The sequence below is a fragment of the Cebus imitator genome, unplaced genomic scaffold, assembly GCF_001604975.1.
Source record: "Cebus imitator isolate Cc_AM_T3 unplaced genomic scaffold, Cebus_imitator-1.0 Scaffold148, whole genome shotgun sequence".
Taxonomy (NCBI): Eukaryota; Metazoa; Chordata; class Mammalia; order Primates; family Cebidae; genus Cebus; species Cebus imitator.
This window is the reverse complement of record NW_016107463.1, coordinates 813,323-827,616: the sequence shown is the minus strand read 5'-3', so window position 1 is coordinate 827,616 and position 14,294 is coordinate 813,323. Positions and strand designations below refer to the sequence as shown.

The 14,294-nt window shown below is 42.6% G+C and overlaps 1 protein-coding gene across 1 annotated transcript in view; it reads right to left on the bottom strand.

Moving 5' to 3' along the window:
• Positions 1–4,622: 4,622 nt before the first annotated feature.
• The window catches only part of BPTF (bromodomain PHD finger transcription factor), a 137,107-nt gene continuing 127,435 nt past the window's right edge, over positions 4,623–14,294 (bottom strand). The window contains exons 27-28 of the mRNA XM_017542842.2: positions 8,557–8,891; positions 4,623–5,099 (exon numbers count right to left, since the gene is read on the bottom strand). Coding sequence (XP_017398331.1) covers positions 4,922–5,099; positions 8,557–8,891 — 513 coding nt within the window. The 3' untranslated portion in view covers positions 4,623–4,921. The remainder of the gene's footprint in view (positions 5,100–8,556; positions 8,892–14,294) is intronic.

Below are 14,294 nucleotides of genomic sequence, written 5' to 3'. Positions count from 1 at the left end.
TTTTTTTGAGACGGAGTTTCACTCTTGTTACCCAGGCTGGAGTGCAATGGCGCAACCTTGGCTCACCGCAACCTCCGCCTCCTGGGTTCAGGCAATTCTGCCTCAACCTCCTGAGTAGCTGGGATTATAGGCACGCACCACTTATGCCCAGCTAATGTTTTGTATTTTCGGTAGAGACAGGGTTTCCCCATGTTGACCAGGATGGTCTCTATCTCTTGACCTCGTGATCCACCCGCCTCGGCCTGCCAAAGTGCTGGGATTACAGGCGTAAGTCATGGCGCCCAGTCAATTTTTGTACTTTTTTGTAGTAGAGATGGGGTTTCACCATGTTGGCCAGGCTGGGCTTGAACTCCTGGGCTCAAGGCTTGTCTCAGCCTCCCAAAGTGCTGGGATTACTAGCATGAGCCACCGTGCCTGGCCTATCCTGATTTCTTATTTTTTTAGATGGAGTTTTGCTCTTGTTGCCCAGGCTGGAGTGCAATGGCACCATCTGGGCTCACTGCAACCTCTCCCCCTGGGTTCAAGTGCTGCTTCTGCCTCAGCTTCCCAAGTAGCTGGAATTACAGGCATGTGCCATCATACCTGGCTAATTTTGAATAGTATTTATTTTGTAAATTGTCTACCATTAACTTGTACTATTTTTTCTATTGCCAGCATACTTATTTTAGTAAACATCCCAGGTACTTTCTCAAAGGTGACTACACCAATTTGAAATATGTACAATGATTAACTCCTTCATCTTCAACATCAGGAGAACAGAGGTAATAACTACTTGTTTATGTTTGTTTTTCAGAGATAGTCTCCATTTATTTCCTCTTCATGTTTCCCCCCTTTGAAGCTGCCACCAAACACAAACTCTTCTCATTTAAAAAAATGCTTAGCTAGCTTTTGGAACATAATTCTTTCACTAGCGGTAAGTGATTCTTTGAAAGCTTTTAGCTATGTTTTAATTTTTCTTCTTTTGTTTTTTTTGAGACAGAATCATCCAAGCTGGAGTGCAATGGCATGATCTTGGCTCACTGCAACTTCCACCTCTGGGTTCAAGTGATTCTTCTGCCTCAACCTCCTGAGTAGCTGGGATTACAGGCCATGCCCAGCTAATTTTTTGTGTTTTTAGTAGAGACAGGGTAATTTTCCTAATTTTTCTTTCTTTTTTGAGACGGGGTCTTGCTCTGTGGCCCACGTGGATTGCAGTGGCGCTATCTTGGCTCACTCCAGCCTCTGCCTCCCGAGTTCAAGTGATTCTTGTGCCTCAGCCACCTCAGTAGCTGGGATTACAGGTGCCTGCCACCATACCCAGCTAATTTTTCTATTTTTGTAGAGACGGGGTTCACCATGTTGGCCAGGCTGGTCTTGAACTCCTGACCTCAGGTGATCCATCTGCCTCAGCCTCCTGAAGTGCTGGGATTACAGGCGTGAGCCACCCCTCCTGGCTCGTTTCCAATGTTTTTGTAATTATAAATACTGCTGCAATGAACATACCTATGCATATGTAAATCCTAAGAAGTGAAACTGCTGGGTTCAAGAGTATGCACAATTAAACTTTATATAGATATTACCAATTTACCCTCCAAAGTAACCATACCAATGTATACCCCCACCAGGCTTGCTAAAAACATTCTAAGATATTAATTTTACGGATGAAATATCCACTGAGACTTCTGAAAAAACTTCATATTCAACTCATGTACTTACCCATAGGTTCCTTAATAACACCATAATAATCTGGTGCATCATTAGGGTCTACTGGTTCAAGGAAAGGCCAGGCCATCTTATGGGCCTATAATGAAAAAATAGGCATCATTATTGTCAGTGAAAACACTACTTCCATTTAAGTTTCCCGGTTGAGTTACTACATCATTGAACATAAAGGTTAATTAAAAAAATTTTTTCTTTTGAGATGGAGTTTCGTTCTGTTGCCCAGCCTGGAGTTCAGTGGTACGATTCTGGGTCACTTCAATCTCCACCTCCCAGGTTCAAGTTATTCTCCTGCCTCAGCCTCCTGAGTAGTTGTGATTACGGACATGGTGGTGTGTGCCTGTCCTGTAATTCCAGCTACGTGGGAGGCTGAAGCAGGAGAATTGCTTAAACCAGGGAGGTGGAGATTGCAGTGAGCTGAGATTGAGCCACTGGACTCCAGCCTGGGCAATAAGAATGAGACCCCATCTCAAAAACAAACAAACAAACAAACAAACAAACCATATGAGGTGATTTCTGCTCTAGTAATAAGTTACCGAAGATAAGCATCCTCTACAATAATGGTACTCAAAAGCTGGCCAGAAGACCTTAGTGTGGAGGGCTGGAGCACAAGTTAGAATTCACTAAATCAGTATTCTGGGTCCTACATGATGACCTGTCACTCACTCAGTGATGCTGGCATTGCAACTGCTTCTGTCAACAGGTGGGATGGGTTCAAAGTATGGAGTCACTACCACAGCTGGTTATGATGAGGTGGCAGAGATGTGATGCTAAATGACACTGAACCACACATTGAGATGACTATTCTCTTTAGTTACGTCAATTCTTGTGATCATGATAACAATAGGAGAAAGTTTCTTTCTTTCTTTTTTTTTTTTTTTTTTAAAGATGGGGTCTCACCATGTTGGTCAGGCTGGTCTTGAACTCCTGACCTCAGGTGATCCGCCCGTCTTGGCCTCCAAAGTGCTTGGATTACAGGCGTGAGACACCTCGCCTGGCCAAGAAAGTTTCAATCCATTGCACTATAACCTCTTATTTCCCCCATTTTTTTTGAGACAAGGTCTTGCTCTGTCACCCAGGCTGGAGTGGAGTGGCATGATCATAGTTCACTGTGCTCAAGGGATCCTCTCACCTCAGTCTCCAAGTAGCTGGGATTACAAGTGAGTGCCAACATGCCAAGCTAATTTTTTTAAATAAATGTTTTCAGAGATGGGGTCTTACTTTGTTGCCCAGGTTGGTCTCTAACTTGTTGACTCAAGTGATCCTCTGCCTTGGCCTCCCAAAGTGCTGATTATAGGTGTGAACACCACACTGGCCTTTTTTTTTCCCCCCTTGAGATGGAGTCTCGCTCTGTCACGCAGCCTGGAGTGCAGTGGTGCAATCTCGGCACACTGCAGCCTCTGCCTCCTGGGTTCAAGTGATTTTCCTGCCTCAGCCTGGTGAGTAGCTGAGATTACAGGTATGCGCCACCATGCAAGGCCAATTTACGTATTTTTACTAGAAACAGGGTTTCATCATGTTGGTCAGGGTGGTCTGGAACCTGTGACCTCATGATCCGCCCACTTTGGCCTCCCAAAGTGCTGGGGTTACAAGTGTGAGGCACTGCACCCGGCCCACACTGGCCTTCAATACATCTCTATCACTTGCTAATCCTGCAAACCATCCCCATCCTGTTTTTCTTTCTTTTGTTTCTTTTTCTTTTTTGAGACGGAGTCTCATACTGTTGCCTGGGCTGGAGTGCTGTGGCTCCATCTTGGCTCACTGCCGCCTCTGCCTCCTGGGTTCAAGCGATTATCCTGCCTCAGCTTCCCTAGTAGCTAGGATTACAGGTGTGCACCACCATGCCCAACTAATTTTTTTGTATTTCTAGTAGAGACAGGGTTTCACCATGTTGGCCAGTCTGGTCTCGAACTCCTGACCTCGTGATCTGCTTGCTTCAGGCTCCCAAAGTGCTGGGATTACAGGTGTGAGCTACTGTGCTCGGCCCCCTTTCTGTTTTTCAAAAGGAAAAGAATAACTACAATCTAATCAAACTATTTCTCAATCCACGGGGGTGAGAGGAAGTTTCTTTAAAAATCAAATGTATAAATAAGTGAGTCACTTGAATACTCTTATGTGTGTTAGATAAACTGAGTTTGTGTGGAGATATGGCAAAGCTCAGGACACTGGTACGTGAAGAACTGAAGAGCGTTAAGCACTACACTAGACTAGCTGGGAGTCAGTAAATAATCACGCTAAGATTGGAAACTTGAAATCCTAGAAATGCTTCCAAACTTATGGTCGTTGATTTTATTTTCAAATGCTGCACACAGAGGGGTCTCTCACCTGTAAGGAACGGAGCACCCTCTTCAACCCCTCATAATCCTTCTCTGTTAGTGGCGTGAGCACTGTCATGGCATCCTCTGTTGACTGGCACTGTGGACAGACATACTCATCAATGAGCTCTGCCTCACTTTGCAAGATGCCAACGCAGCGCCCATGGTACCAATTCTGACACCGATCACAGCCAATATAAAATCTGCAAGATCCGAAACGGAAATGTGAGTTGAAAAACAGATGGGATGATGTTCCTTATAATAAAGCATGCACCTGAAAACTTGCTAAACCCTGGGATGTAAAATAGTTTTAGTATTACGATTTTAATACTTTCAAGATTGACATTCCAGTACATTAATTTAGTATTTTTGATGTTAAGAACAAGCAGTAAAAAAATTTGTAAGAACACTGTGTAATATTGGAGAACCAATTTAAAAATAAATATAAAACATTTAATTGATTTTAAAGCTGAAAACAAAGCCAAAAATCTTTCCACTAGTACTGTATTGTATGGGAGTTCAAATTCCTACAAGCCAATAACAGTCTCAGAGCTTGTACCCAAATTAGTTTTTTTCTAACCTGCAATAAAGCACCATTTCAAACACGGATAAAGTCCAAACAAGTCAGGCTATTTTAATCTCATTAATTTCTATGTTACATATTGAAGAATCAAATCTACCATTAAACCACATTTCCCCAACGTGTCTCAAACATTCACTATGAAGCAAGATAAATTTTGAAGGGTAGGTAAAGAGGGAAAAAGAGAAAAAAAAATTGAAAAGGAATTTGTAATGTAAGTGTATAATCAATGTAGAAAAAAAATCTGCTTTTTATTTTAAAATAAATAAGTAACCAGTCAGAGCAATTTGGCTTCCTAAATTATTAAATATGATGTCCTTATCGGAACTCACTGTGACTCATCATAAGGTGTTCTGCAGATACAGTACAATTCCTCACTGCTGCCCTCTTGTGCCCGTTTACAATCATTACAGATGTACACATCCATTTTCTTAGCCTCCTTTTCTGTGATGCCAACACATTCTCCATGATACCAGTTAGTACAAAGATCACAGCCAATATAGAACCTAAAAGTATTCACAATGAAAATGACAATGTAATTGTCATTTTGAGCTGCATGGTACTTAAATCTGTCTTCCCTGCCTTGATTCACTTTTTTTACAGGATAACTTCCTGCAATGAGTCAGCTAAACATTCCTGAATCCAACCATTCTACCCCTGGCAAACTCCAGTAGCTGACGCTCTATCATGTGTGGAAACATAAAGTCACTCACATCAGTTTCAACAAGTACACTGCTTAGTGAAATATGGGTCTTTAAAAACATACTAGAATTTGAAAAAAGAAACAACACACTGATGGTAATGTCTTCCTCTGAATGAATGTGTGTAAAACTGTAACAGGCACAAAAACCAAAGCCAAAGAATCAAAGACTTACATCTGTCAAACCTATTCCACAGAAGCCATTTCAATATCAGGGCTATTTCTTAGATAGGTTTGAAAATGTATCTCACAATTTAAATTTGAAAACAAAGCAAAGCGCAAACACCAAGTAGAAGTTACACTACAAGAACATGCAGGTCAGCCAGGTGTAGAAGATAAATGGTCAAAATATGATATGAAGAAGAGAACTAAGAAAGTTACATATAGCAATTCAATCTCTACCAGATTTGCTGAATAAACAATGGAATTTAATCTAATTAAAAAAATCTCTCATAATGGATTATGGCATGGGCCAGTTTTTCAGTTAATACAATGTCTGTGACAATATGGACAGTGGCCTGGCTAATTAATGGGCAAGGAACTTGGAAGGAGCTGTTTCAATTCAACACCAGGGACCCGGTGTGGAGAACAATGCCAGTATAGTTATCTAAAACCTGTGAGGTTCTACAGTGTTTGGTAAGATGGAGCTGTATAAGTGTGTAATTGTGGAGTGCAGAGTGGCCTCTGTAATAAAAGACCTCTGATGACAAAAGGAAAAGTAAATGTAACATATGCTTATACAGTGTGTGTACAAGTGTTGATAGGCGCTGTGCAGGAACACCATGTCAAAGTCATAGTGAGAATTACCATGAATCACAGGGAAGCAGACTGGCCTTGCTGATACCATTGGTACTGTTAGTTCTACCAAGGCATTTCTTGGTAGATTCACCTAGAGGAATGGAAGTCGTCCTCAAGCTTCAAATTGACCTGCTTCATGAATGTGAAGGAATAATATATGGTTATGTAGTTTATCCTGTTACCACTAACTTTTTTATTTTTGAGACAGTGTCTTGCTGTAGAGCCCAGGCTGTAGAGCAGGGTCAGGATCACGGCCCCATGAAGCCTGGACCTCCCAGGCTCATGTGATCCTCCCACCTCAGCCTCCCGAGTAGCTGGGACTATAGGTGTGCACCACCAGGCCCAGCTTTTTTTTTTTTTTTGATGGAGCCTGGCTGTCTCCTAGGCTGGAGTGCAGTGTCGAAATCTCAGCTCACTGTAACCTCTGTCTCTTGGGTTCAAGCGATTCTCCTGCCTTGGCCTCCCGAGTAGCTGGGATTACAGGTGTGTGCCACCACACCTGGCTAATTTTTGTATTTTTAGTAGAGACAGGATTTCACCATGTTGGCCAGGCTGGTCTTGAACTCCTGACCTCAGGTGATCCGTCCACTTCAGCCTCCCACAGTGCTGGGATTACAGGCATGAGCCACTGTACCCAGCCAATTTTTTGTAGAGAACAGGGCCTCTTTATGTTGCCCAGACTGGTCTCAAACACCGGGGCTCAGGTGATCCTCTGCCTTGGCCTCCCAAAGTGCTTACATTACAGGTATGAGCCATGGTGCCCAGCACTTTTTTCTTTTGAACTATGACTCTCACATGATTTTCACTGCCACAGGTGGGGGTCCTCTGAGGTACTTTGTGTGTTATCTCCACTGGGTGATAGGCTGTGTTCTGGAAGGATGTTCAGGACTTGAATTTCCATTTTTAGTCACTCTCTCTCACTGGATTCCCAAACCAGCCTAGTTTGGGACGAGAGATTATGAACTACTCCTTGAAAACACTAACTCATCTCAACTAAAACCGGGAGTGAATGAACCTGGCATACTAAAATGTTAATAATGACAAAATGAAAAACATAAAATAACCACAAAATAATGAGGCGATCACGATGCAGTGGGCACATGTACATGTGTGCCTCATTTTATGCAATGCAGGCATTTCAAAGAAGTGTGTGAAATGAATTTCTGTGATCTGATACTCTAAACAGGCCAAAGAACCCTTGTTATTTAAAGAAATTGTGTAAGGAAATCTTTTCAACTGAAAAAGAAAAATAAGCAAACTCCTCTTTGAGAAATCAAAATCAATTAGTATATTTTGCTTAAAGTGAGGCACACTTGTATTAAATTAAGGAAAAAAATCACTGAACAGGGTTCTACTGTTTACATTATGTGTAATTTCCAATGAGGTAAGATAATGAAAACTAAAGATGCCTAAAGTGATTTGTGTTTAATTCAACACACAGCTCAATCTACCAACAAAGTTTTCATTCGGCATTTGCAAACAGATTATCATTTAGATAGCACCACCAAAGCAGCTTTAATGTTGCAACTTGAACATCATTGAAGAGACCAGAATTTTATTTTAGGAATCAATCAGGTATCCACTTAAGGTAGGTATTAAGCATTCCTAATTCTAATTAATTGATTCTAAATGATTATTTTTTAAAGCACAATCAAACTTTTTGGTGCTGTAAAAAATATAGTGGTTAATTGTGGTTTTAAAAAGCTGGCCTATATTTTAATGTTCAAAGTAGAAGTTAAATGTTTTGTAAAATGATAGTAATGACCAAAAAAATGAAACTACATTTATGTTTTAGTGCCTCTATAGCCTTGTTTATATCACCAAATACAAGTCACAACTGTCAAAAACAGCTTCCAGCTGCCAAATTGTTGGGCGTTATGCTTGAGGAATGGGGAAAAGGAACACGTCTTGCATTTTTCTGGCTTTTGTCTCTGATAAGAAAGTGGAAACTTTGACAAAAATATTGAGTTGCAGTATTTTAATATAAAAAACAGAACTACTTAAAACAAAACAATTAAGAAACCGAACCATTCAGGTTCAAAACCTCAGCCCATTCAGGTCCAAATAGTTTCCAGGATTTCATATATTCACAGGACTTTTAACAGATCCCAGAAAGGATGCTCTCCATTCTGGGAAACAGTATGACACCTCCTTCTCCAGACATCAATTACTTATAGATTTGGAGTTAATTCAGAGGGAAGAGGGGAAAACAAAGGAGCAACAGAAAGCTTGTTTTTGACAGAAAAGAATATAACAAAGGACAATCACAAACACGTGAAATAGCAAATTTTACTTTACTAGCGTCAAGGGTAAGAATATCACATGCAAGACCACGGATGAAACATTACTCTTAAATTTAATATTTTCATTTATATCACTCCCAAAATATTCATTGTCTTCAAAACTGTCAATTTCACGGCTAAACTTTCAAGACAAAAAACTAGAGCTCAAAAAGATCTACTCACTTAGATTCATCATAAGGCGTTTTACAGATACAGTAAAGCTTTGTGTCCTTCTTAGTTTCCTTTGAGGTAGTAGAGATCATTTTCTTCTTCTTGGACTTTGAGCTTGAGTCTTTTTCCTCTTCCCGCTTCCTCTTCTGGGAAGCAGCAGGTAAGGTGGGCGTGGATAGGAGGCCTGCTTGTTGCACAGCAGGTGGAGGGGGAGGTGAAGGTGGAGGGGCTGGAGGGGCTGGAGGAGCTGCCGTCACTGGGGGGCAGGGTGCAGGTACTGCTGTGGCTTGAGCCACCTGCATCAGGTCTTTTTCTTTCTTAATTTTCAGGTCTCTCTTCAGCTCTTCCTGTTGTCAATTAAAGACAATACAAGACTGTCATTAGAGTCATGTAAATGTGTGATCTGGCCAGAAGATGGTACATTACCCACTCCTGTCGAAGTAGTTCCACAGTTCAGCCTAATGTGAGAGGTTTTTTTTTTTCTTAATACTCAAATTGCACCTTGAGTGAGAGAGTTTTTGTTAGTTCCAAACAAGAGTTTTCTTGTAGCTTAAACCCAACTAAGACAATTAGAAACAAAAAATGAAGATTATGTAACAACAACTGGAAAGCTGTTAGTTACCTTCAAAGGACAGCTGAATGAAAGAATGAAGTGGTTAGAACATCCCTCCTGGCTTGCCCCTGTCCCCCCGGGGTTCTCTCTGTAGTTGCTCAGATGGTTATTTCAAGTATCCTCACCACTGGCTGCTTTCTTCTACTTGCTCTTGCTCTCTGTTCTTTTTTTTTTTTTTTTTTGAGACGGAGTTTTGCTCTTGTTACCCAGGCTGGAGTGCAATGGCGTGATCTCGGCTCACCGCAACCTCTGCCTGCTGGGTTCAGGCAATTCTCCTGCCTCAGCCTCCTGAGTAGCTGGGATTACAGGCACGCGCCACCATGCCCAGCTAATGCTCTCTGTTCTTACAGTGTGATTGGACTAGACTACATTGTGACCTTGAGACTCACAACGTAGTCTGACCAGTATAAAGCAGAAAAGAGGCAGATCTGCCTTGTTTATTATGATGCTCCTATGTCTAAAATTTCAGACTGGAGGGAGAGTTGGGCAACATAACATACTACTTTCTATTGTAAAAAAAATACTTTCTTTGTTTTGGAGACGGAGTTTTGCCCAAGTTGGAGTGCAATGGTGTGATTTCAACCCACTGCAACCTCCAACTCCCGAGTAGCTGGGCTTATAGACTCGCGCCACTATGCCCAGCTAATTTTTTATATTTTCAGTAGAGACGGAGTTTCACTATGTTGGCCAGGCTGGTCTCGAACTCCTGACCTCAGGTGATCCACCTGCCTTGGCCTCCCATGCTGAGATTACAGGCATGTGTTATCATGTCCGGTCAATTTTTGTATTTTTAGTAGAGATAGGGTTTCTCCATGTAGGTCAGGTTGGTCTTGAATTCCTGACCTGAGGCGATCCACCTGCCTTGGTCTCCCAAAGTGCTGGGATTACAGGTGTCACACTGTGCTTGGCCAAGTTTTGGGAAATAATCACAATTAAAAAAAAAATTTTATTTATTATTTTTTTTGAGACAGTTTTGCTCTGTCCCCCAGGCTGGAGTGCAGTGGCGCGATCTTGGCTCACTGCAACCTCTATCTCCCAGGTTCAAGTGATTCTTGTGCATCAGCCTCCTGAGTAGCTGGAATTAAAGGTACACGCTACCATGCCCGGCTCATTTTTGTATTTTTAGTAGAGACAGGGTTTCACTATGTTGGTCAGGCTGGTCTCGAACTCCTGACCTCATGGATCCTCCCGAATCGGCCTTCCAAAGTGTTGGGATTGTAGGTGTGAGCCACCGCCCCTGGCCTTAATTTTTATTTTGACCGACTTTGTTTGTCTGGGCCTGAGGAATTTCCTAGGACGTGGAACTTTCAGGTTTTTTGTTTGTTTTTGAGATGGAGTCTTGCTCTGTTGCTGGCTGGAGTCCAGTGGTATGATCTCGGCACACTGCAACCTCTGCCTCCTGGGTTCAGGCAATTCTCCTGCCTCAGTTTCCCAAGTAGCTCCGTGCCTGGCCTCTTTTCATATTTTTTTAAAAAAAGTTTTAAGCCCACTGTGGTGGCTCATGCCTGTAATCTCAGCACTTCGGGAGGCCAAGGCAGGCAGATCACAAGGTCAAGAGATCGAGACCATCCTTGCCAACAAGGTGAAACCCCGTCTCTACTAAAAATACAAAAATTAGCTGGGCATAGTGGCGTGCTCCTGTAATCCCAGCACTTTGGAAGGCCGAGGTGGGCGGGTCACGAGGTCAGGAGATTAAGACCATGCTGGCCAACATGGTGAAACCCTGTCTCTACTAAAATTACAAAAATTAGCTAGGTATGGTGGCGTGTGCCTGCAATCCCAGCTACAAAGGAGGCTGAGGCAGGAGAATTGTTTGAACCTGGGAGGGAGGCGGAGGTTGCTGTGAGCTGAGATTGTGCCACTGCACTCCAGCTGGGTGACAGAGTGAGACTCCCTCTTGGAAAAAAAAAAAAAAAGTTTTAATGAGCAGTGAGGACTACCAGAGGTCACTTTCATTGCCATCTTGGTTTTGGCTGGCTTCTTTACTGCCTTCTGTTTTTCCCTTTTCTTTTGAGACTGGGTCTCATTCTGTCACCCAGGTTGGAGTGCGGTGGCACAATCTTGGCTCACTGTATCCTTCACCTCCCAGGCTCAGGTGATCCTCCCACCTCAGCCTCCTAAGTACCTAGGACCACAGGCATGTGCCACCAAGCTCAGCTAATTTTTTTATTTTTGGTAGAGGCGTGGTTTCACCATGTTGGCCAGGCTGGTCTCGATCTCCTGACCTCAGGTGACCCACCTCGGACTCCCAAAGTGCTGAGATTACAGGTGTGAGCCTCCTGTGTCTGGCCAACATACTATTTTCTCAATATGCATTTTGCCATACTTTTTAAGGACACCTCCTCTGCTATATAGTAGTACTACTTACTCTTGGAAGTGATCAAACTGTATTACCCTAGGGGCAAACCCATTGTGATTGGCATTCACAAATATATTTGGTATAAAGAAATCATAGCTATGACCAAGAGTATTTCTTTCTTATTGGAGACAGTGTCTTGCTTTGTCACCCTGCCTGGACTGCAGTGATACAAACATGGCTTGCTGCAGCTGTGACCTGCCAGGCTCAAATGATCCTCCTGCCTCAACCCCTTCAAGTAGCTACAGGTGCTCACCACCATGCCCTGTACATATTTTTTTTTGTAGAGATGGACTCTTGCTGTGTTGCCAAGGCAACTTAACTCCTGAGCTCAAGTGATCTGCCGGCCTTGGCCTCTCAAAGTGTTGGGCTAACAGGCAGGAATGAGACACTTGCACCCAGCCATAAGAATATTTTTTAAAATCTGACTTAAAAACATTTTAAAAAACTCTTTTAGAGTTTCACCATGTTGGATAGGCTGATCTCGAACTCCTGACTTCAGGTGGTCCACCCACCTTGGCCTTCCAAAAGTGCTTGGATTACAGGTGTGAGCCACTGTGCCTGGTCAAAATCTGACACATTTATAAATTTCTACAATAATGTAAAATACCAAAAATAGTCCCCAAACATTTTATTGTGATTATTTTTCTTCCTAAATTTTATAGTGTCTCAGGAAAATAACTTAGCCCACATTTCCTTTAAAGTTTATTTTTTATTTTTTATTTTTAAATGAAGGACTGAATTCATTTTATTTTTCCTTCTTTAAAAAAATTCGTCCAGCACAGTGGCTCACACCTGTATCCCAGCACTTTGGGAGGCTGAGGCTGGAGGACCACTTGAGTTCTGGAGTCTTGCTGTGTTGTCCAGGTAACTTAACTCCTAAACTCAAGTGACCAGCCTGGCCAACAGGGCGAAACCCCATCTCTACTAAAAATACAACAATTAGTCAGGTGTGGTGGCACATGCCTATACTGCCAGCTACTTGGAAGGCTGAGGTGGGAGGATCCCTTATGCCTGGGAGGTCAAGACTTCAGTGAGCTGTGATGCCACCCCTGTACTCCAACATAGATGACAAAGTGAGAGCCTGCCTAAAACAAAACGAAACAGAACAAAAAAACTTTTGGAGATAGGCCTCACTTGATTGCCCAGGCTGGAGTGCAGTGGTGCTATCATGGCTCAATGCAGCCTCAACCTCCCAAGCTCAAGCAATCCCCCTGCCTCCAGCTTGCCAAGTAGCGGAGACTACAGGTGTGTATCACAACACCCAGTGAATTCTTTTTTATAAAAACAGGGTTTTGCCATGTTGCCTAGGCTGGTCTCAAAATCCTGTCCTCAAGTGATCTGCCCACCTTAGCCTTCCAGAGTGCTGGGATTACAGGCGTGAGCCATACCTCTCCTGGTATATAAATGATAATTTAAGTGAATCTCTGAAGCCATAGTTTTTTTGTTTTGAGATGGAGTCTCACTGTGTCATGCAGTGCTGCAATCTCAGCTCACTGCAACCTCTGCCTTCCAGGTTCAAGTGATTCTCTTCCCTCAGCTTCCCAAATAGCTGGGATTATAGGCCCCTGCCACCATGCCTGGCTAATTTTTGCATTTTTAGTAGAGATGGGGTTTCGCCCTGTTAGCCAGGCTGGTCTCAAACTCTTGATCTTAAGTCGTCCTCCCGCCTTGGCCTCCCAACGCTGCACCTAGCCTCTGAAGCCATTGTTTTTTTTTTTTTTGAAGCTATTGTTTTATAGATTCTAAAGCAGAGACTTCACATAGATGTCTATGAAAAGCCAAAAACAAAAAACTCACAGGAAAACTTGATTCCCCCTGCCAAAATTTCAAGTATTTGCCTAAAGGTAAGGTCCACCTGCACCTGAAATACAGTTTGCTGTGCCCCTCTTTGCAGGGTCACCCATCCCTATGCACCAATTACACTAGTAACAATCATCACGTGAGTACCTCAGGAAACTTTTAAACATATCACAAACATTTTATCAAATAAACCTCAATGGCCCTGGTTTAAGAAATCTGTTTCTCTCCCTACAGACTATCTAGTCTTATAAAGTCAAAAGAGAAGCAATGTGACAAATGATTCAACAGCCCTTCTCTATTTAAAGAGAAAGACTGAACTTCTTCCTAGGAAAACCCTTGAGTTTCATTTCCTAGTTCATATATTTATGACATCATAGAATGGATTTTGGGAAAACCAAGATGGTATAGGGGGCACACACTTTGATCCTCCCTTTCCCTTCAAAAATATACAAGTGAGAGTAAAATATAAAAAAGAGAAATTTAGACTAACATGCTGTTTATGAGGCAGGGATAAGAGCTGGCTCCCTGTTGGGCTACACTGGGCTTCAGGAGAGAAAACAAAAACAAACTCCTCTTACTCAAAATAAGCTTGCAAAACTCAAATGTTTGAAAACGAAAACATGAAATATGAAAGGAAGACAACCAGGGCCAAGCATGGTGGCTCACGCCTGTAATCCCAGCACTCTGGGAGGTTGAGGCAGGAGGATCACTTGCTTGAGCCCAGGAGTTTGAGACCAGCCTGGTAACACGGCAAAACCTTGTCTCTACAAAAAAAATGACAACAATAACATCAACAACAACAACAACAACAACAACAACAACAAAAAACAAAATTAGACAGACATGCTAGCATGGCACGCGCCTGTAGTCCCAGCTACTTGGGAGGCTGAGGCTGAAGGGCTAACTGATCTGGGTAGGAGGAGGCTGCAGCGGGCTGTGACTGTACCACTGCACTCCAGCCTGGGCAACAGAACAAGA